Genomic DNA, 21,884 nt, shown 5'->3' with positions numbered 1-21,884 from the left:
CCCAAGAGCACAATAAATACCCAACAGTATATAAATATTCCAATAACACTCCTAATAACCAGTCCAAGTCCAAAAATCTATTTGTGGCTGTGTGGGAAACCCTGCATCAAACCCCCTTTTTATAGCATCAAATAACTAGCTATAACCGAACTTATGATCTTTCATTTTCTTAGTTTGGTCGATGTCCCATTTGCTAACATGGTGAGACTGTTGTTTATGACCTATACTGCAGCCAGCAACAAGAGGGCAATCAAGATGTTTTCTCTTCACTTCACTGTTGTCCGTTTTAAACACTGTCTATAGTATTTTCTGACATTTTACAGACTGTGATTAATCAATCAATTACTTCCAGGGTATCAATGACACATTAAAACAAACATCACCACAAAAGGCAAGGCAGCATCATTTCCACAATATTTAACATATTGCCTCTGTATCTGACCTTTCTGCGCAATGCAATCCAAGAAAATCTCCTTAAAAGTCACACTGTCTGACCCAGAGTTGACATACCCTATTTCATACTGCTTGGTGGTTTTGTTTTAAAGCCATCAAGACAATCATTAAAGAACAAAATGAGTGATAAGTTGAACATTTGCAGTTAAGCCAAGGTGACTAAGTGACTGGAGAAAGAGTAGAGACAATGAGAACAATTTGTTCTCCAGCATACCTGGAGGACAAATTAGGTAGGGGCGATATTTCATTAACAACTGGAATGTCATTGTGACTCAGTGGGCAGAGATATGTCTCATGACTTCCATTGTCACATTTGTCCAGTCTTTCAGTACAATCATAGAGTGATATTAGGACCTTAACGGCAACTTTCTCAGCATATTTTTACCTCCAGGCTTTCATCATACACCTCCAGTCCACACATCCTGAGCTGGACTTGTGCAAGACACGGACCGCAGTGCTGAATCATGCCCAAACAAGTTCCAGATAAATTAAAAACAGGAAATGTGTGATTAACCTTTGCCTTTGGACTAGATGGTGAAATGATTGCAGCTAGGAAAGCCACAAACGTTTGAAACTGTCAACAGCCTGGAGTTGAAGGTGTTATGCAGCTAAAAAAAAAAAAAAAACAACCAGTAACTGTTGAACTGTTGACAGCCTGTGTGGAAACATAGCCGCACATTTTCACACAGTATGTGTGATGCACATTTTCACACAGCCTGTGTGATGCACATTTTGAAAATATGGAAAATATGCATAGGCTGTACTGTCAAAGTACATCTGCAACATGTTCTCCTTCTTTAACTGACTAAAGATTTGTAAAGGTGTTCCCCAGGGTTCTGTCTTAGGTCCCGTGTTATTTTTGATCTACGCTAATCCTTAGGGCCAACACACTCCCATCACTCTGCACACAAAATGTGCTTTTCAAAATCAGAATATAAAAATATTTTACATTTATATGTTTTTCTACTTTCACTGAGTTCTTTTTTTTTAACCAGCACCAGTCCTGATCATAAATATTAAATATTAACTGTTTTGCAGAATTGTAACCCTTTAAAAGCCAAGTTTTTGTCATGATGTCACTATGTTTTAGATGAAAGAAAAACACAAAAATTTAATTATTTTCAATATACCATATGCAAAGTAGATTTTTTAAAATTACAGTCTAGGATATGTCAATGATTTGCAATAACACTGATTGTGACAGTGCACCTTGTGGAACAGCATGTATTTTCTCTGTATGCCAAAAATGGTAAAAATGACATCATCAGGTGGAAAATAGTAGAAATTAGAAATTCCAGTGACACACAGAAATAACATAATGCATGTTTTAATGCTTTGGTGGCTGTGGCATCAAGAAATGTAGTTTAAGTGGGTTTCAATGGCACATGTTTTGCACTTAACAATTTTGTTTACACAGTGTATTTTAGACTTATCTCTATCTCTATCTCTCTACCTGATTTCAAAGTGCTCATAAGTACAAAGGTGAATTGGTACTTGGTAATAATAGTGCATAGGTATTTTAATATTTCCAAATGCTACTGGATATCCTCAATGTTTTTTATTGGTGCATTTTTTATCAACTTTTCTTTACCTATTTCATTAATACTGCTGCTGTTTTTATTGCACCTCAGTACGATGTTACTCACTATGTGAAGTATTGCCTATTTTTATCTGTTAATATGTTGTATATGTATTTTATGTATTAATATAATATGTATTTTGTTTTCTATTGTATGTCAAATATGTACTTGCGGTGCAGCTACATGCACTATATGCCCAAGAAAAATTTCCCCCCAGGAACAAAAAAGTTGATCTCTTTCTCATGGAAAAGACATTGCTACAAATCGTTGTAAACTAGCACAACAACATGAAATGGGAGAGTGAAGAGCGGGACTATATGGAAATATAATGCCTGTAATGCTTTGCCTGTTATATTTATTTCAGGGTATTTTCTAAATGCACTGTACTATAAACTTAATTATTTAAATGACTGAAGTGATCATAATCATTTTCTTTGTCATCTTTTTTTAAAATTTTGTTCTGTATTAGTCCAATTGTTTGCTTTTTTCCTTTCGTTTGTGAGATTATATTCATGTCATCATGTTGTCATCTGTTTTCTTAAAAATAAAAAAGGAACTCCAAAAACACACACCTCCTCCATCTAGCCATAAGACACGCATTTGTTCTATGCTACCTTCACATCTAATAGCTGACAGACATAAAAAGGAGTCGAAAAAACTCCATCTTTTGTTATCGTTGCAACTTATCAAAGATTAGTCAAGTCAAGTCAAGTAATTTTTATTTTTATAGCCAGAAAATCAGAATTCACCCCAGAGGGCTTTTAAAAAAAAACTTAAACTGAGAAAAAATGTTAGGACCTTCAGAAAGAACAACTGAGGAGGGATCCGTCTTCCAGGACGGACACACGTGCAATACATGTTGTTTAGTGGTGTAGCACTCGAGATTAGTCTTGGTCTCCAGACTGGTCTCGAGCCTTTCAGAAGGTCTCGCTCGCGTCTCAAACGCATTTTGGCTCAGTGTCGGACATAGCAGACTCCAGATTTCTAATCGAGACCCACCGAGACCGCAAAGGATTTATTTGTTATCATAATTACTGTGATTCCAGCCAATCACGCAAGTCATTTGTTGTCAGCAATAACGACTGTCGTCCTCATAGACATTAGAGGGAAAAAAAAATTATATATAGTCTTGGTCTTTACTTGGCATCGGCCCATGAAAGTCTTGGTCCTCTCGGTCTCGGCACACTCTGGTCCCCGTAAAGTCTCAGTTAGTATGGTCTTGACTAATGTCATGTGCACAGAACAGTTCAACATAATAAAACTGCAGTAATCAATATGACAGTAAAATACACAAAAAAAGAAGAAAAAGGCCTCACTTGTTACTGCAACTGAGCACACTGTGTGTACCGAGGTGCAGCCAACAAGCAAGAACACACACGGACGCAGCAGAGTGAATATGCCATGTAAATGTCAACTCTGTCTGCAAGAGATTTATGCAAACTCCCTCAGCTTTTCCCTCCTCACACACGGACAAAATAACCCGGGACAGAGCTAAATTGGGTGTGGATTCTTCTAACAACAAGTGATGGGAAGATTCCCTCAATATGCCCTGTTTGTAGTCCCCCTCTATCCCTACTGGGACAAGACAAACCAGTTTCTCTCTCTCTCCCTCCCTCAAACACACACACACACACACACACACACACACACACACACACCTCTTGAATCATTCATTAACACCACTGCCCCCCCACCCCCACCCTTCCAACCACACCACAGGTCTACCGTATCACCTGTACGCCCCTCCCTGCTCCTCTCCTCTCCTCCTCCCCACAGAAACTACACAAGCGCTGAGACAGATCCTTCCCTGTGTGTCTTTTTCCACTAACTCCTCATTCCCTCCCCTACAATCAATACTCCAGGAGGAGGGAGATCCTTCTCTGCGGGCCTCGCAGAAACGCCCAGTAAAGTCAAGTCAGAGACAATCACACACCTGTTGCTCGCAGAGCCAAAAGGCCAACAGGCTTTCCACCCCATCAAAACCACTATAAGCACTGGTGTGTGACATCACATGCAGCCATTAAAACATTTCCAAACCTGCTTAAAGCATTATTCATAAGCATGCCAATCACTACGTGCAGAAATGTTTTTTTTTTTTAAAAAGACATAAATACAAACTGCTCTTTCTGGGATGAACACGCTGAAGCTGTTTACCACTTTTTTTGGCACTGTTCTCACACCGAGAAACCATATCTCTACAGACTTTACATTATTTGGGGAAAATGTGGTGTTTGGCTTCCTCAAGTGTGTAAAAGACGAAGACAAAATCTATTTCTTAGATTCATTTTGTAATGATTCTATCAAAGTATTTTATCCATAAATGTACGTTTAGCATTGGAAAAAGCACTAATATTGTTGCTTTTCTGAAGGATATTGAACATTACACACAAGTTCTCAAGACAATTGATATCTGTATTTCTTAACACTATCTTTGTTTAACCCATTGAAACCAGGAGTGACATCACTTTTCTCGTGCTGCTTTCAGACCACTTTCACTAGTATTTCAACCTCTGAACCCAGAGCAAACTGGTGCAATTTTATTTTATTTTCAAAAAAAAAAGGAAAAAGATAATGAGCAACTTCGTAAGAAATGTTACACAAATTGCAAGAAATTAATAGATTTAGAAAATTATTTTCTATGGAAAAAGGGCAAAAGCTAGGGGAAAATTGTATGCATAATTATCATTATTACATAATTTCAAAATTATGTAGAATAATTATTATATTTTTAATTATTATTAAAATTATTATAATTTTTAAGCACTTTCTCCAAGTCTTGTTTGCCCTGTACTTTCTCTTCCTTTTTCTTTTTTTACTAATTTTCAGGTAATTTTCTTTTTTGGGTCAGATCTTTGATCATTGCTAATTGCCTTATTCCTACTGCTCAGCTTTCAAAGGGTTAATGTCGTATTCCCCATTGGCTCTTTGTTATTGTTTGAATATTTTTAATTGTATACTAGATCTTTGGTACACTCTGCTGTGTAAATAAAGAACAAAAAAATGCTTAGAGCACCAAACATGTCAAGATATTGGCATGTTTGAGGAATATTTAGCTTCCCCGGCACAGCTCAGAGGGGTTTGACGATATGGTAAGACTTTAGCAGAGACATTTGTACACAATTGGGCTTGGGACCCTGTTGCCAAATGATTATCTTTATATTAAGTCTGAAAATTGTCTTATTTTGTGTGACTTGCTTTGGCTGCATAATGGAAAACCACGGTTATCTCACCGGGGCCACAGCCCTGCCTGGAGGCCATTGTTTCTCTAAGTGTGAAGCCTGAGGGAAAGATTGTAAACAACTTTCCACCAAAATAATATTGCCATAAATGTGTTTTAACTATTTGAAAATAGAGAAGATTGGTGTGATTTCTTTGGGATACATGTGGAAGAAGGCAGTGAGTGACAAAAGAGGAAATGAGAAAATAATAAATAAATATTTTCAAAAATTGAAAAGATAAATAAATAAATAAATAAATTTTCAAAAATAACAATGCATAAACCAAAAATAGTAGAAAGTTACTAGAAAAAAAATATTGAAAATAAGTTGAAAAAGAAGTGAAAAAATAATGAAAATTACTTTTTTTTTGTTTATCCAGGTTTTAAGGGGTTAAGTGGGTTAAAGATTCTAAAAATGATAAACTTTCTACCAAAATAATGTTACTATAAATGTATTTTTTTTTCAACCCTTTAAAAGCTGAGCAAATTAGTTAAATTTCTTTCAAAAACATGTGCAGCTTAACAAGACATGGCCCAGAAATTAGCAAGAAAATAGTAAAAAGTAACAAGAATATTACTTGAAATTAAGTTGAAAAAATGGAAAGTAAACAACAATGATGTTATTTGTAACATAGTTTTAAATTACAGTAAATATAAATATAGTCTGTTGACATTTTTCCTCCCCTTTTCGACTAATTTTTAGGTTATTTCTTGTCATATTTTCCTTTTTTTTAAATTTATGGGATATTTCTTGCAAAGTTTGTCATTGCATTTCTCAATGTCTTTTTTTTTTTCAATGAAATCAAACCGATTTGCTCAATTTTCAAATGTTGAACACCAGAATCTCGAAACACAAGAAAACTGATCCATGTTTCAGCGGGTTAACGATAAACTTTCCACCAAAACAACGTTGCTAGGCTGTAAATGTGAAAGTTTGTTTGTTTGTTTGTTTGTTTGTTTGTTTGTTTGTTTGTTTAAATAAGACCCCTGTTTGTTTCTAACACTGTAAAGACAACACGACGACGCTAGCCTAGCAAAGCTTTTCCCCTCTCTCAGCCTGTCTGTGCTTTGAGGACAAGCTAGCTCGCCAGGTGTGGACTCACCTGTGCCTCGTCGGTGCCGCTGTCTCGGTCCAGCTCCCCGATGTAGTACTGCTCCATCCACCGCCGGGCGTTCTCCGAGTGCCGGTGCGGGGGTCCCTCCATCTCCCGGCTCACGTCCTTTCCCGACCGCCGGAGTATCAACGCCTCCCCGCCCGGGTGCATCCGCAAGAAAGAGGTCACATCGTACACCCTGGTCCCCAGCAGCACCCAGCAGGAGTCCTTGGTACAGTGACGGGCCACTTCCCTCTCCGTGAAGAACCGGGGGGACGTGGACGGAGACATACTGACAGAGGAGATGTCCACCTGAACCGAAAACTGAAAGACAGGGAGGAGAGCGCAGAGACCTCCTCGGAGGGCCGTCGACCTGACTACTACCGAGAGTTAAAGTTCGCCGTTGACACCCAGAGGCACTAAAAAGTCTCACTGCTCCCCAGAGGACAGAGACAAGAGGCGGGGTCTGTGAGGCGTTCAAACACCCACCAAAGATACGACGTATTGTCCGTCAGCAGCCACAGGTGGTTTAAAACTTCTAAATCGGTGGTGGAGAAAGTTTCCTGAAAGACAAAGTTTAGTAAAAGTGCAGATATCTCAACAGAAAACGACTTTGGTAGAAGTTAAAGTCACCTATTAGAATATAATTAGATTATCACAAGCAATTGTATGATGTTAAATGTAATTATGTATTGAAAGTAAAAATAAAAAGAAATTTTTAAAAAAAAATCAAAAGTGTAACTTAAGTAAAAGTGTAATCAGGAAAATGTAGCGTGCGTAAAGTATAAAAAGTAAAAGTACTAAATTCAGAAAAAAAAACGTTTTTAAAAACAAACAACCCTCGAAAATGTTTAAATTATTTAATAAAAAGGGAAAACAAAATAACAGCACTGTTTATTAGATACGTCTTTTTTAATTTTTTTTACCTAAAAACATTTTCCCAGTCTTTTTTTTTTTTTAAATAATAATTTTCTAAATTACTCTTTTTTTAAGCATTTTGTGGAACATTTCCTGCCAAGTGGATCACTGCTTTTCCGTCGTGTTTCTGAGAGAAATTGCACCACTTTGCTCTGGATTCAAAGGTTTAAATACTTGTGAAAGGCGTCTTAAAGTAGCACAAGAAAAGTGATGCCTCTCCAGGTTTCAGAGTTGAAGGCTACAATAGACCCCAGATTTCCACAGTTTCCATGAACGCGGCATCTCATCCAGAAGCACCTGCTGCTGTGAAAACACTCGGGGCGAAAGTGAACCCCTCCAGTCTGCTTTCTGAGCAAACTGATTATTATCTAATAATTTATTCACAAATCAACATTTCCAAACCCGAATTATTCAAATTAACGATTATGATGGTGCCAAATTTTTTAAAAAATGACTTAAAATGAACGGCCATGTAGTCTGCCATCATTTCCTGATCAAGATTAAAATCCAGGCTCACAGGCTCCTCTGAGCATTTAATGTCAGAAATATAACGCCAAATACACCTTAATAAATCTAACCAACTGCATTTAACGTTAACCTGAATTTGTAGAGCTGTTTATTAAAACTTGACATATTAACAGAAATCTTTGTGCGCACTTTGGCCACTTTTTGGTGCGTGTGTCATCTCCAAAATTAAGAAGTTAATGTAAAGACCGACTTAACTGGTTACAAGACATTCGAGGACATGTGTAGTGGATCTATTTACTCCTAAAACAGAGGGCGTGTTTTTGTTTACGCATGTCTGTCAACTTTATCTTAGCCGGACAGATGAGCTCAGCTGGTGCCTTCAGGTGATGTCGGAAATACACAGTTCCACATGTGAGCCAATTAGAAAGCAAAATTAAACGGTTAAAAAAAACAACTAAAAAGGTGCAAATTTGATATATTACCTGAGTCTGCGAGGTGTGATGTTTAGAGGGCGGAGATCTTGGAAGTTTTGTCAGAAATTTAATTTATATTATTATATGCGTAGTGTTTCGTTAAATAAACCATAATAATATGTTAACTATCTACAGACCTGACGCTCTAAAACTGCGAAAAGAAAGCCAGCAAAAGAAAGACTCGTTTGACAGCCCGCCAAGTGATTTTTTAGGACTCAGTTTGACCCATTTGGGGAAGTTGCAGATCATCCTGAAGGCAGCGCGAGATCCAGCACTTTGCCCACGAGCGCCGCCCTGCGTGATGGACTGTCAAACTGCCATGGACAAAGTGAGAATTTTGGGTAAAATTTGGCACAGTTGATGGTGTTTTTCTGTCTGGTGAGGTGTTTTTAGTTAAAAAAAAAAAACAAAAAAAAAACAGGCTTGTGTAGAGTCTCAGTGGCCTGCATGGTTTAGGGCTAAATGTGCAACTGACGTATGCACTAAAATGCACCTTGGTCTAAAATTAGGCCTAATTTTCCTAGAAACTGGTCCTATCAGCCAACAACAGCCAAAATCATCCTTTGGCTATCACAGGCCCGTCCAAAGCCTGGGCTGGGGGGCCAAGCATGGTCATTGGATAGATTTTAAATGCCCCGGGGCTAGTCTTTCAACATATAAACTACTATATGTGGCCAGGAGTTGAAAACTTTTTCAACTGAATATGAAACAGTTGCGTTTGTCTAATCTGTATGTGATTTTCTTTTAGTAACCCATATAATATTAGAAGAACCGACCCCCAATTTTTTTCATATTATCTCATCTGAAAACCAACCGATACAGTAGAGCACCTACAGTGTGTGAATACATGTGATTAAATTACAAAATAAATTTAATTGTGACAAGTTACTGATAAAACAAAGGATTACATGCAAATATATTCTTTTTGCTAAAAAACAAAAAAGTACAAAAAATAAAAACATTCAGTCTGTTGTTTTGCATCTTTTTCGCGCCCAGGGATGCCTCCTTATGTCAGGACATTTCTCAGCTTTACTGCCCAGTTTGACACATTTGTTAGAAAGATAATCCACAAGTAATAAAATGTAACATTATTTTGATAAAATAATTACAAAAGCTACATCACTGGTTACATTTTTAACACAGCGACCAGTAATCTAAGTTACATTTCAAAAGTAACCTTCTCAACAATGAATATGTAGCAAGCAGACAATAAAAACAATAAATTGCCATGGCAAACTATAAGAAAACAAAAAATGGATGAATGCATATGACACAGTGCATTATCCTACAAATGAATCCAGCGTAATGCAATATACAGTATCTCCCAGCTGAGGCAGAGTGGTGTAGAAAACAACAGGGGGCAGAAAAGACCAAAGTATTCATGCAGTGATGTGAAAGAGCCACAGTACAGAGGCACTGAGAGAACTGGTGAAACACAACATGAAACAAATCACATAATCTCACTTTGGGTCTTTTTTCCAAAACAGTATCACCATGAAGTGTCTTATTAAGTCTATTTTTTGTCATTGCAGGTGATTCAACACCTAAGTGATGATGAAACCTGTCGAGCAGCTGAAAGGTGGCAGGAAGGAAGAGAACAGCACTTCAGCAGAAAATATTCACACACAAAAACACACACACAGACACACACATTTTAACTTCGCAGGTGAGTCATGAAGTCTCAATGTTCACAGAGTTCAGAGATACTCAACTTGCTTTGCTTATGAACAACTTTTTCAAATTGACAGAAAAAGAGCCTCGCCGCAGCAGCCCCATACGTTTCTAGGATTTCAGCAGATTTCTCACAGTTTAGGACGGGTCTAGGATTTTAGGATGTTTTTAGGATATCAAGGGTTAAGCTAGGACCTCTGTCGGGGGTTGCGGGGGATCCTACACTGGCACTTCATTTTATAAACAAGCTCAATTTTGATGCTGATTTATGCACTCTGGCACCTTATGTAAACTAATTACTTTATTTTTATTTGAATCCGAAAATGGTTGAGGGGCCATCCAGCATCCTATCAGTGGCCAGATTTTTTCTGCAGGCCGTAAGTCAACTTTAATTGGACTAGGTGCTCTGTGTCTGCTCCTCCACGCCGCTTCGGCCTCCCTCGATGGTTAGGGATAGGAAATGTTTGTTATTTATGAGAGGGAAAGGGGTGCTGCAAATTTAAAAAAAAACACAGAGGAGGGACTTGTGTCCTCAATTTTGGCTTAAGTGAGGGACATTCAGCCTGAAAGGGGAGTATTTTACATCTATTTTGAATAAAAAAGTCACATCCCAGCCTCCCCCCTCCTCTGATAGATAAAATATAGTCCCATAACACTGGTGCTGAAGCTAAGAAATGTACTGCTGTGGTCAGGGCCGCAGCAAAACACATTTTAACCAAAAACATCAATATCATTTCAAGTGAACGTTGTATTTGAATATTGTTTCTCTCACACAATAACTGATTGAGGCAGCAGCCTCAATCAGTTATTGTGTTATTGCTTTTTAAGGTGCAAGCTAACAGGTTTGGGACCCACAGGTCTATAGTGATACAATATTTTCACTACTTTGCACCAAATTACATCACAAGAAAACTTGAAAGAAAGATGCATAATTTTATACATGCCTGCTTTGGTATCTATAGAAACTTTGGGATCTTGATTACAACAATGTTCAGTGTTTTGAATAATGAGTTTGATGTGTTGGAAGTTCAACCCTTCTCCTGTTTCTTTTCTTTAACAAAACACATAAGCGTGAGCGTGTTCCTCCCTTTTATTGTCTCTTCCCGTCACTGATGTGTAATATTGTACTGACTGACGATATGTAACGCCCCGATGCATCACATTGTTCAGGCACATCACCTTACACTGGGTGACGCCTGCTTCCCCCCTCACCCTGTCTTTTGTTGTCCACCTGTTTCCTCTCTCCATCACTGTCTCCTCTCCTCCCCACTTAAGTCATCTTTGCCCTCTTTCTTGACATATATCTGTCCTTCAAGTCTCTCGTTCTCTCTCAGTTATCAGTTATTTCCCCTCATTCCCCAAATTACAGCTGCTTCTAAATATACCTTGCATAACAAAAGAGCCCTCAATAATAGACTGCGTGTCAGTGTCTGTGTAACCTGAAGCAACAGACGTGTGCGTGTGTGTGTGTGTGTGTGTGTGTGTGTGTGTGTGTGTGTGTGTGTGTGTGTGTGTGTGTGGTGATGTCAGAAGGGGGTGGGGTTATTTTGTCTTTTCTGAAGAATGATTGGCCCAAAATCTGGCCTGGTCAAGTCGGCGTGTATAAGAAGGCAAAGATTCCCTTTCTGATGATTATTTTTTTCACCACAGAGCATTAACACTCCTCCATGGCTACTGTCGTCCCTGTAAGTATCTCTCTCTCTCTGTGTGTGTGTGTGTGTGTGTGTGTTTGTGTATCTTAAACTTTTAAAAGTGTCTCAACTCAGTTACGGACCCTTGTAAACCTGTGCAAATTGGTGTCATTTCTTTCAAAAACATACAGAAAAGGCAATGTGCAACTAAACAAGACATGGCATAAAAACTTGCAAAGAATTATTAAAAAGTTTAAAGAAAATTATTTGAAAATAACTTGCAAAAAGGAGAAGTAAAAACCGAAAACAAACAAGAAAATAAGGCAAAAAATGTGATGAAAGTTTTAAAAAATATATGTATTTATTTTAATTCTGTAACATATTTTTTTAGCATATAATGATAATATATTTATATATTATATATCATATATTATATATATTTCATGTCATTTTCTTTTCTTTTTTTCCTTTTATTTTTTATTATTTAAAATTGTGGGACATTTTCTTGCCAAGTTGGTCATTGCCTTTTTTTCCTGTGTTTTTTGAAAGAAATCAAACCAATTTGCTCAAGTTTATATGGGTGAAATAACTTGTGAAAGTCGTCTAAATGGAGAAAACTGATGTCGCTTCAGGTTTTAAACAGTTAAATGCTGTATCATTCATGCAGAATGATGTATCCTATTAGTTGTGACTTGAGTTGACTGTCAGGTACTAAGAAGTAAAGGGGAACTGAAAGAGCTACAATGACCTACAATGCCTTAAGTGTGAACTTCACATTTTAGGAAACCTGTATGAGTTGTTTTCCTGTCCATTTGTAAGATGTTGAATATGTCAAATATAATATTGATATTGTAGATATTGGATATGGTCAAAGATATTGATTTCTCTTTACATGACAAGTTTATGTAGCAGGTCAGCTAACAACTGTTGGTAGGCAAATCTACACGATCAAATGTCGCTCCTGTAAATGAATCGGCTCAACTGAATTCTCTTTGTGTGATCACTCCTTCGTGTGTGTGTGTGTGTGTGTGTGTGTGTGTGTGTGTGTGTGTGTCTTGGGTTTCTGATGGAGAGGGTGATTAAGTCTGCGAGAGGAAGACAGTAGCTCGTACACTAATTAAAATGGTGTGATATGTGCGTGTGAGCGTGTATGTGTGTGTGTGTTAAAAAGTGTGAAAAGACAGCGGCGCACAGCTGAGACTGTAGCTGCTCTCGCGGCCTCGTTCTGTTCTGCTGCCTGAGTTTCAGTATCTGTTATGCTCCAGTAGGTTAACATATTGGGAGGCCAATAATAGCAATTTGTGTAATTAAATAATTATCAGTGTTTCCTATGATGCATTAGTGGTCAAATGGTTCCCAAAGTAACAAATGTGTAGTGTAAAAACAGAGCTTTGAAGCCAGAACATAATTTTCTGTACACATTTAGGGTTTATCACCGAGTTCATTTAGAAAGTAACATACGTTCAGCAGCAGCTCCATGCTCCTCCATGTTTTAGTGCACCATTACACAATGCACTCATGCACAACAGTGCATGAAAACTAACTTTAAATGGGTCAATTACTTGTCTTTTAGTTGCCCGTGAACCTGGGATTGATGTGCATGCCAGCAGGTCAATACCACAAACACCATGAAATCTACATCAGTCCACAGGGATACTTCTCTATAACTACACTTTATAAAGACAACCAAACAGATGTAAATCATAATACATACAATTTACATTTTTAATGCTTATGTACTATTTTTCTTTTCATTTGAACTTTGCACAGAATATCACATGGAAAAATGATTATAGAATCTTGAGTTTTAGAGTTAACATTAGAAGAAAAACTGAATTCAGGAATACACATCATAAGAAAAATAAGCATTAGCATTCACACCTTAGAAATGTATCTTTTTGCTGACAATATTGAGATAAATCTCAAAATTTAAACCAGATACCATTTTACGATGGGATAGCTACAGCTGCGAAACAGAGGTCTGCTGCTTAAAATGAAGAGGAGTTCCACGTCGACATATTATGCTCTAGGTTTTCCCTCTAAGTGTGCTGCTGACATTGCAGGCTACCGCTACTGTGATGTCAACACAAACACATAGTGGGATTACGCCGCATGTGGTTATGTTTAGTCAACAAAAGCACATGACAACCAACGGTGGGACATCAACAAAAGTACATGCTGGCACGGATGGTTAGGTTTGGCCAAAAAAGGCACATATGTAGAAAAAAATTATCCAATTACGTCAGGAAGCGACTGAGTTCAGCCACATTTTCAGCTGGCCACATCCAATCACATATCATACGGACACGGAAGTTGGCTTTTGGGAATGAGCTGGGAGAGCAATGACCCTTTCCTTACTTCCTACCTGCCTCCTTCAGGTGTCCTGACATGGACCTCACCCATTTTCAGACTTTGCCATCATTGTTATCACAACAACGCACCTGTAAAATTTCATGAGATAAGGGCATAAAATGAGGGGCCAGTGGCCCCTTCCATATTTCCTCCCACCGAGGAGGATCTTCAGTCTACATTTTGATCTCAACTACACACCTGTAAAGTTTCTTCAGTGCATTAGCAAAGCTGTGATGCAATCATGGTGACAGAATCTGTCCACAGATTCTGGCCCGCTACAATAAGAGTCAATCGGACCGCATTTTGCCATGATGGCAAACACAGACTCACAATGTAAAATACAACAGCTGTCACAACATTGTTGTAGCTGGTGGATGCTATTTTTGCACAAACCTATTTCTGTTTTTACAGAGCAGGAATTAAATCTGTTGGCAAAATTACAAAACCCAAGGAAACAACTCCCTCAGTTATTATTGGCTATTTACAGTATGGATGTTCCTCACATGTATGTGTGCATGTGTGTGTGTGTGTGTGTGTGTGTGTGTACTAAAGTGTATGTATGTATGTAACTAAGCAGCAGATCACAACACATGACACACGTCTCACTCTCCTCTCCCCAGTTTGCATCCTGCTATGCCAGTGTTCAGCCCCTGCAGCTGTTTGGGAAAGGACCCAGACGGGGCAACTACATGTCACTCCTCTCATACCGGGGCCCTCACTTCACCCCGCGGCCCCGCCTGGCATACCACACACCAAAGATGACCCTGAGACAGATCTGTCGCATGCTGAAAGTGATGAAGCAGGTCAGAAACAGAGAGGCTGCTGCTGCCACTGCTACTGCTGCCAGGTGAAGAACAACTCCACCAGAGTAACCTGTAGCCAATCTGGTGCAAACTGATAGTGGCACATTTATAAACTGATAGAAACATTAATATCACAAAGACCCACTGTCTCAATCTTGTACTGCCATTTACTGTTGACTCCATCCGTCTTGTGTCTTAACCTCCATGAGTGTCACTTCTTTATTGTCACCAAACAAGCCAAAGAGTCTTCGGCCATGCAGGCAGCTCTGTGAGGTTGTGCTTAGGCTCAGTAGTGCTTTGAGCTAAATGCTAAAGTAAACATGCCAACATGCTTGCAATGCCAATGCTAACATGGTAATGTGTAGCAGGTGTAATGTTTACAATATTACCTTTGCATGTGAGCATGTTAACATTTGCCTATTAGTGACAAATGCAAATCAAAGTGCAGGCTAATGGGAATATCATAGGGTTACAAACCCAAACCAGAATTTTTTTTCCAAACCTTAACAAATCCCTGTCTGGCAGAAAGCCATTCAGGTGATTTCAAAACAGTGGCACTTGGTCACAGAGGACTTGGACAAATTTAAATGTCATGTTGCTGGTGGTGCTACAGAAAAAAGTGGCTAGAACAGGCTACATCTTTTATGGAAAATTAATATATGGAATTAAATTTGTGCTCATTTTTACTGGCGGTGTTCCTCAGGGTTCTGTATTGGCCCCCTTTCTATTTATCATAAATCTTCTATCACTTTGCCACGTCTTTCAGAAATTTGATATTAAATTCCACCAGAAAAAAAAACAAAAACAAAAATGGATCATTGAACTGTGATCACACCTGTTTTTAAGACAATGATTTTATTCCTAGTTTTTATAATTATGATTTTTGTCTGTTTTATTAAGATATTATTCTATATTGTTGCCTTTGTCTTTGAGTGCTTTTACAGGCAGGTACAAATAAAATGCATTATTATTATTAGCATTGACTCTAAGTTGTCAAGCTTGGTGAGTTATGTATCCATCCATCAAGCTGATTATTGATAGTACATTATTGATGCATTAAGGGAGAATAATGACCAGCCTGTTTGTGCTGGGCTCAGCTGCCCCAGACTGGACTGTGATCACACCCGTTTTCTATCAGCAGAGGCCACAGGAGTCTGCGGTTAATTATTAAATGCTCTCGTGTCACTGCCAGAACAAACACTCAATCACACTTCCTCCTCTCATTTCTCTGCCTCTGTGTCTGGTTTCTCCTTCTGCACAGGAAGCAGGGGTCCGCAGCTCCGGCCCCAGCGTCGCCCGGAAACAAATCAGAGAAGAAGTGCGTCCCGAGCTGTCTCAGACACAAACGCAGCATAAAACGTGTCGGCTGATCCATGAGCCATAGCCGACAGCAAACTACCCACCCAGTTACAACTCTCACAGTGGGACATCATTACACCTCCAAGGAAAAAGTTAATTCAGATGATTGAAATTTGGACAGGAAGCAGCCTGACTGATGATGTTGGAGGACGATATTCGCTTGACTTGCGGCTTGTCACAAGGGATGATGACTCCCTTTTCAAGACTGTTTTTTAAGTCCAAAAATGACTTCAGCTTTCATTTTTAAAGGCCTTCCTGGGTGTTTTTTGTTGTTTTTCACCAGAGTGGAACTTCTGTTGACTCCTGTCATTCTATTTATTTAATTTTTCGGTCCAGTTCAGTCTCCAAATCTAGGCCTGATCACTTATCTCTCTGATCCTCTCGAGGAATTGAGGAGTGAAATACTATCAGGCTGCCTGTTCCTCTTAGCCTCCTCCTCTCCACAAGACTTTGTTTTTAATGCACTCTGTTTGATGTGTTTTTATGTCATCTATCAATAAAACCAAGGAAACTTTTACTCTATTTTATAAATGAATTTGTAGCTTAACAAAGAAAAAAGTCACATAAAGTAAAGAAACTGAAAAGCTTTTAAGAGGCAATTAGCTGTAATTGATGTCTAATTAATGAAATGGCAACTTTTCTCTCTGTTCTTCTTCTGCATGCAGTGTTGTTTTTGTGAATTTGTTTCCTAAATGTGCAATAAAGTTTTAAGAAATCAATGATAAAAAAACGTGAATACATATTTAAGTCGTAAAATTAAATATTTACAAATAAAAAAAGCAACAAGGAATCATTTAAAAAAAAAAAAAAGTCACCAGAGTCTCATTCAGCTAAAACCTGATTGGTGCACAGATGTATGTGACATCACTGCGATCCAACTGAACCCCACCCCCTTAAACTAGTGAGAAGAGCACCGACAAAAACACAAACACAAAAATCTCTCCTGAAACAACCAAAACTGTTCTGAATTTGGCAGAAATTGTGTGTTTATGCAGAAAATAATTATTTATAGCCAGATTCCTGTTGAAAAAAAGGGTCTTTAAATGTTGTCTTTGAACCAAACATACTGATTTCTCCTGGAGGATTTAGGGCATCGCATAATAAGTAATAAGAAAAGACAAAACATATTGGTCAATGCAGATGTCTCTGGGATAGAATAAAGCTTTACATTCAGTCATTATGATGAATACATTAGAAATATGGATTTTCATCTCCATAAATATAATTTTACAATACTTCTTGCAAAGAATTTGATTCAGTTTGATCAAAACATTGCACACAGCATAGAATAACTACACTTCATGACTCCTGTGAAGAGGCTATGTTAGTAACATTACTTAACGGGACATAAATACATACAACTGGAGAGACATCGGAGGAGATACAAGTTTAGTATATTAAGGGACGTCCACCAGCAGACTAGGCCTATAGCAGCCTAACTAGGGGCTGGTTCAAGGCAAGCCTGAGCCAGCCCTAACAACAAGCTTCATAAAAGAGGAAAGACTTAAGTCTACTATTAAATGTGGAGACGGTGTCTGCCTCCTGGACCGAAACTGGAAAATGGTTCCACAGAAGAAGAGCCTGATAGCTGAAGGGTCAGACTCCCTGTCCACTTTTGGAGACTCTATGAGTGTTAAAAGACATTTGGTACACACGACTATGTCCCTCTCAAAGGTTGAGCTTGTTCATTACTGCAATACTGGTACCTGTTAAAGATATGGCATTCCCTTGAGCCTCAGCTTTACTTTGTGTTTAGTGCTATTTAGCAAATTTTGGACAGTAAGAAAAGTCAGTAAGCTTTATAAGCATTACACCTGCCAAACACTAGCATGCTAACATTGTCAATGTTAGCATGTTAACACACTGACGAGCATATTTAGCTCAAAGTACGGCTGTGCTCAACCTCACAGAGCCCATACCATGCCTGTAGACCAGTGACAAGTTATACAAAATCTGAGAAATGTTCTAAAATCCTAGAAAGGTCCTAAAATACTAGAGATGTCCTAAATCCTTGAAACATCCAAAAATCTGAGAAACATAATGGAAGTCCTAAAATAGCTTTAAGTCCTAGAAATGTCTTAAAAATTCTATGAATATTTTAAAATTGGAGAAAAATAGTAGAAAAATGACAAAATCCAAGAAATGTCCTAAAATCCTCGAAACATGCCAAAATCCTAGCTATGTCCTATGTCCTCAAAACATGTTGGGGCTGCTGCATTTTGCCCCCGGCCTTCTGTTATTTTGCAAAAGTGGCCCCCAAAGCAAAGAAAGTTATGCATCCCTGCAGACTCTCGGTCTTCCTTAAATTTCCCGCCAATGCAAAGATCCAAAAATTTACCATCTTCTAATCTATATTAAACACTTGGTAGAGTGCAAGACTTTTCCAGTGTTAGACATGGTATCCTTCCAAATAATTTAAGTAAGCAATGGCACAAAAATTCAATCAAAACTCATGCAACATCTTATATATATATTGCCCTCTGAATATAACTTAAGATTTGTGGGACTTTGAAGAAACACCATTTGAGTAAACACCTTAACACTGTACATGTAGATGAGATTACGTGAGCCAAAGGAAAGGTGGTCAGATGGAAAAGTACTGACTGAAAAAGGACCACAAGGTTCAGACGTTACCAGCTTTGTTGACCGGTCAGAATTATTCATCTGCTGACTAAATACTGTGGAAAGTACTGCTCACGTGCAGAAAACAGAGAGCTAGCCGTGTGTGTGTATATATGTGTTGTTGACATAGAGATTGGAGACCAGGGGCCCTGTGACCGGACAGCAGCCGCTGATGATCAGACAACACCGCTGCTGAATGTTTCATGATCGACATGCTTAAAAGGTAACGCAGTGTTCCTGTGCATCCGTATATGTTTCTCTCCGTATACATGTATATATATGTGTGTGTGTGTGTATGTGTGTGTGACCCTAAACGTGAGTAAGGAGTCAGGTTGTAGAACAGGAAGCCAAAGCTCTGGTTTCCCTCTACAAGGAAGAAGCTGATACCTCAAACACACACACACACACACACACACACACACACACACACAAGCACACACAACAACAACAACAAAACAACAAATGATATTTGGTGACCTAAAAAATATACATTGCAATCAACTGTAACCTCCATATTTCACATTACAGTCTATAAAATACTCAAGCAGGCAGTAATATGATAAAATAAATTTAGTGTAATTATCTTTTCATAGTTATGCAATGTTCAATCCTTTGCATGGTAATTAATGTCCAAATTAGATTACCAGCCTGGTCAATTATTGGGGCTGATATTACTCAAGAATTAGCAAAAAATTAGTAAAAAGTACAAGAAAATCACCTGAAAATTAGTTAATAATAATAATAAACAAAAAATGAAAAAGAAAAAGAAAGGAAAAAACACATGGCAAATAAGATCTGGAAAAAAAGTGCTTAAAAGTATATAATAATTCTGTAACATATTTTTCCCCACTTTTTTTCTTTTCTTCTTAACATTTTTTCCCTAGTTTTTTTTTTAATCTAAATCTACTAATTCATTTTTCCAATTTGTGTAACATTTCTTATCTGGGTGTTTATTGCTTTATTTCCCATGTTTTTTAAGAAATTTGCTGAGGGTTCAAAGGTTTAAATGCTTGTCAAAGGGACAAGAAAAGTAATGTTGCTCCAGGTATCGAAAGGTTAATTGCAGATATCAATATGGCTTCGGTGTCCCAATACTGGAATTGGGGATAGCCTTAGATATAGTTTTCTTTTGTCATTATAAAGTATTGAGTGTAGATTTATGAGGGAAAAAATAGTGAATTTAACGTTAACGTTAGGCTGTAAATGGGTCTGAATGCACTTTATTTTCACCTTTTAAAGCTGATTTGGAGTATTTGTGAGCAAACAGCCTGTTTACACATTCAACAGTTATAGCGCAACATTAGCATTAATTTGTAGTCATGTCTGTGTCCACCTGATGAATATAAGTCCAATATTCACTGTCGTTTAGCTCTGTTTTTTTAATTTCCACCGACTCCTGAGGGAAATGTCTGGCTCTCTGTTCGGCAGCTTTTTGATGCTTCTTGGTTTTGTACCTATTTTGAGTTTGTGCAAGTAGGCTAAAAAAAAAAAAGCGAATTAGCTGTAAGAGCTTTACGCAACTCACGCTCATCTTTCACACTCAGACCCACCAGCACTCTTAGTTCATCAGCTGAGTGCTGTCCGTCTCTCTCCCTAAAGACGCTCAGTGTCGGTTCTGTCATAACACCGAGTGCAGGTGTACTCGTCTCACGGTAAAACATCAGCTCACGTCATTTGAAACATTTTAGCCGAATGGTTTAGTTTTCAGTGTGGGCTGCAGGACGTATGAATCAGGGTACAGGTTACAGGTCGGGTTAAAAATAGAGACGGTGGAAGGTTTTACTGATTACACGTCTCTCTGTGTGGGAGTGATGCTCAAAGAGGATGGCAACGCAAACTAAAAATAATCCAGCATGTAAAACAAAACATTACAACAGTCTATGCTGGTTTAAACTATCTGTTTTTATCACGTTTTTAACAGCTTTTTTTCTTGGGCTTTACCTCTCCTTACTAGGAACACTCAGATTCAGGTTTGTCTCTTATACTTAGCTAAAACTAAAACAGTCAAGTCCTGCAAGAAATGGGGTGGACAAAATAATAGAAACACCTTTGATAACTTTGTGACGGTTTTGGTTCTTATTAAGGTGTGTTTAGACTGAAAATGAATATTGAAATCCTATTAAAAGACAACATAAGACATAATCATAAAATGATAATATGTGGCAAATAAGCAGCTGCAGATTCATCAACTTAATGCAAGGCGCCTTATAGGCTACTTTTGTACTGAATAACATGTAACAACCTAAGAAGAAACAGTATGAAAGTTCTACTGAACTGATGAGGAACACAATCAGAGCTAAAAGTCAAACTATGGTGAGATCGCTCAGCTTATAGGAAACCTACAAAACCTGGAACTGAACAAAACAACGGGCCAAGTTATTTATAATTTCCACCTTGACAGTGGATATACTGTCACATTAGCACAGACTGAGGTGCAAACAAATGTGTTAAGTGAAAATATTTAAAGTTGAGCAAAAAATAAAAATTGAAAAATAAAATATTTGCATGATATAAAACTTGAAGCCCCACTCGAGAAACAGTCAGGAGAGACAAATCTGGCAAATGTTTGCTTTGCTTTTTTGCAAAACGGGAGTTGTCACAACTGAAGCAGCAGACAGCTTGTGCAAAACTGATTTTTGAAATTTTGATAAAACACAATTGAGAGATGACTGCTGAGCGATGTTACACGACTTCTCCTCTCACGATAACATTCCAAGACGCATGGCGACGGATGTTTCCAGCCGTCATTATTTCCAATCAAAGGCTACATAGGCAAGTTTCGTGAGCGATAACAGAAAGGCGAGCCCCTCATACCTGGGAGCGGCAGCGTATGAGGGATTTCTGGAAGGTGATAGTCCACGATTTCACAGAGGAATTGTGGATTTAAAATTTCTGGATGATCCGCTCAACTTTTGAAGAGTTATGTGATGCAATAAAAGCTCCTGCAGCACCTGGTGCATCATGCCGGAGGGAGCCAGTTCCTACTGACAAGTGCATAACTACAGAATCATGTGACCTCTAAAAATGAGAAAAGTTTTTCCATTGCAGTTTTGTAAATATGGCTTTTTTGAATGGCCTGAAATATCACCTCATACGAGTGTAATAACTTTTTTTTTTTTACTATAAATGGGAGTTTGTTTGAAATTGAGGTGTTTCCATTAGGTGGATTTTATATTTGCAAGTATAGACCGAAAAACACTCTTTCTCATAATGCAACTTATTAACAGTTTTTGTTGAAAGCTC

At 38.1% G+C, this 21,884-nt stretch overlaps 2 protein-coding genes across 4 annotated transcripts in view; one reads left to right on the top strand and one right to left on the bottom strand.

Moving 5' to 3' along the window:
- The window catches only part of fa2h (fatty acid 2-hydroxylase), a 53,796-nt gene extending 47,017 nt beyond the window's left edge, over positions 1–6,779 (bottom strand). The window contains exon 1 of the mRNA XM_088079773.1: positions 6,354–6,779. Within this exon, the coding sequence (XP_087935899.1) occupies positions 6,354–6,635 (282 nt within the window). The 5' untranslated portion in view covers positions 6,636–6,779. The remainder of the gene's footprint in view (positions 1–6,353) is intronic.
- Positions 6,780–6,893: 114 nt separating this feature from the next.
- Positions 6,894–16,804, top strand: LOC148189139 (uncharacterized). Of its 3 annotated transcripts, none has more exons than XM_088079776.1 (5): positions 6,894–8,544; positions 9,736–9,869; positions 11,525–11,559; positions 14,478–14,660; positions 15,922–16,804. In XM_088079776.1, exons 3-5 carry the CDS (start codon positions 11,542–11,544, stop codon positions 16,042–16,044), a joined length of 324 nt encoding a protein of 107 aa, XP_087935902.1. In that variant the 5' UTR covers positions 6,894–8,544; positions 9,736–9,869; positions 11,525–11,541; the 3' UTR covers positions 16,045–16,804. The 3 variants fall into 3 exon arrangements, with proteins under 3 accessions (XP_087935902.1, XP_087935901.1, XP_087935900.1); XM_088079775.1 differs by having other exon boundaries at positions 6,894–8,531; positions 14,478–14,704; positions 15,922–16,796; XM_088079774.1 differs by having other exon boundaries at positions 14,478–14,704; positions 15,922–16,796.
- The last annotated feature ends 5,080 nt before the right edge of the window (positions 16,805–21,884 follow it).

The sequence above is a fragment of the Plectropomus leopardus genome, chromosome 7 (assembly GCF_026936395.1).
Source record: "Plectropomus leopardus strain MGB_pleo_1.0 chromosome 7, ASM2693639v1, whole genome shotgun sequence".
NCBI classification, from domain to species: domain Eukaryota; kingdom Metazoa; phylum Chordata; class Actinopteri; order Perciformes; family Serranidae; genus Plectropomus; species Plectropomus leopardus.
Note: the sequence above shows the minus strand (reverse complement) of the source record. Positions and strands in the feature narration are given on the sequence as shown.

Excerpts from the sequence above, each read along its gene's own strand:
- LOC148189139 (XM_088079775.1), top strand. Across the intron at positions 14,705-15,921 it reads GCCACTGCTACTGCTGCCAG|GAAGCAGGGGTCCGCAGCTC; the intron begins GTGAAGAACAAC and ends CCTTCTGCACAG.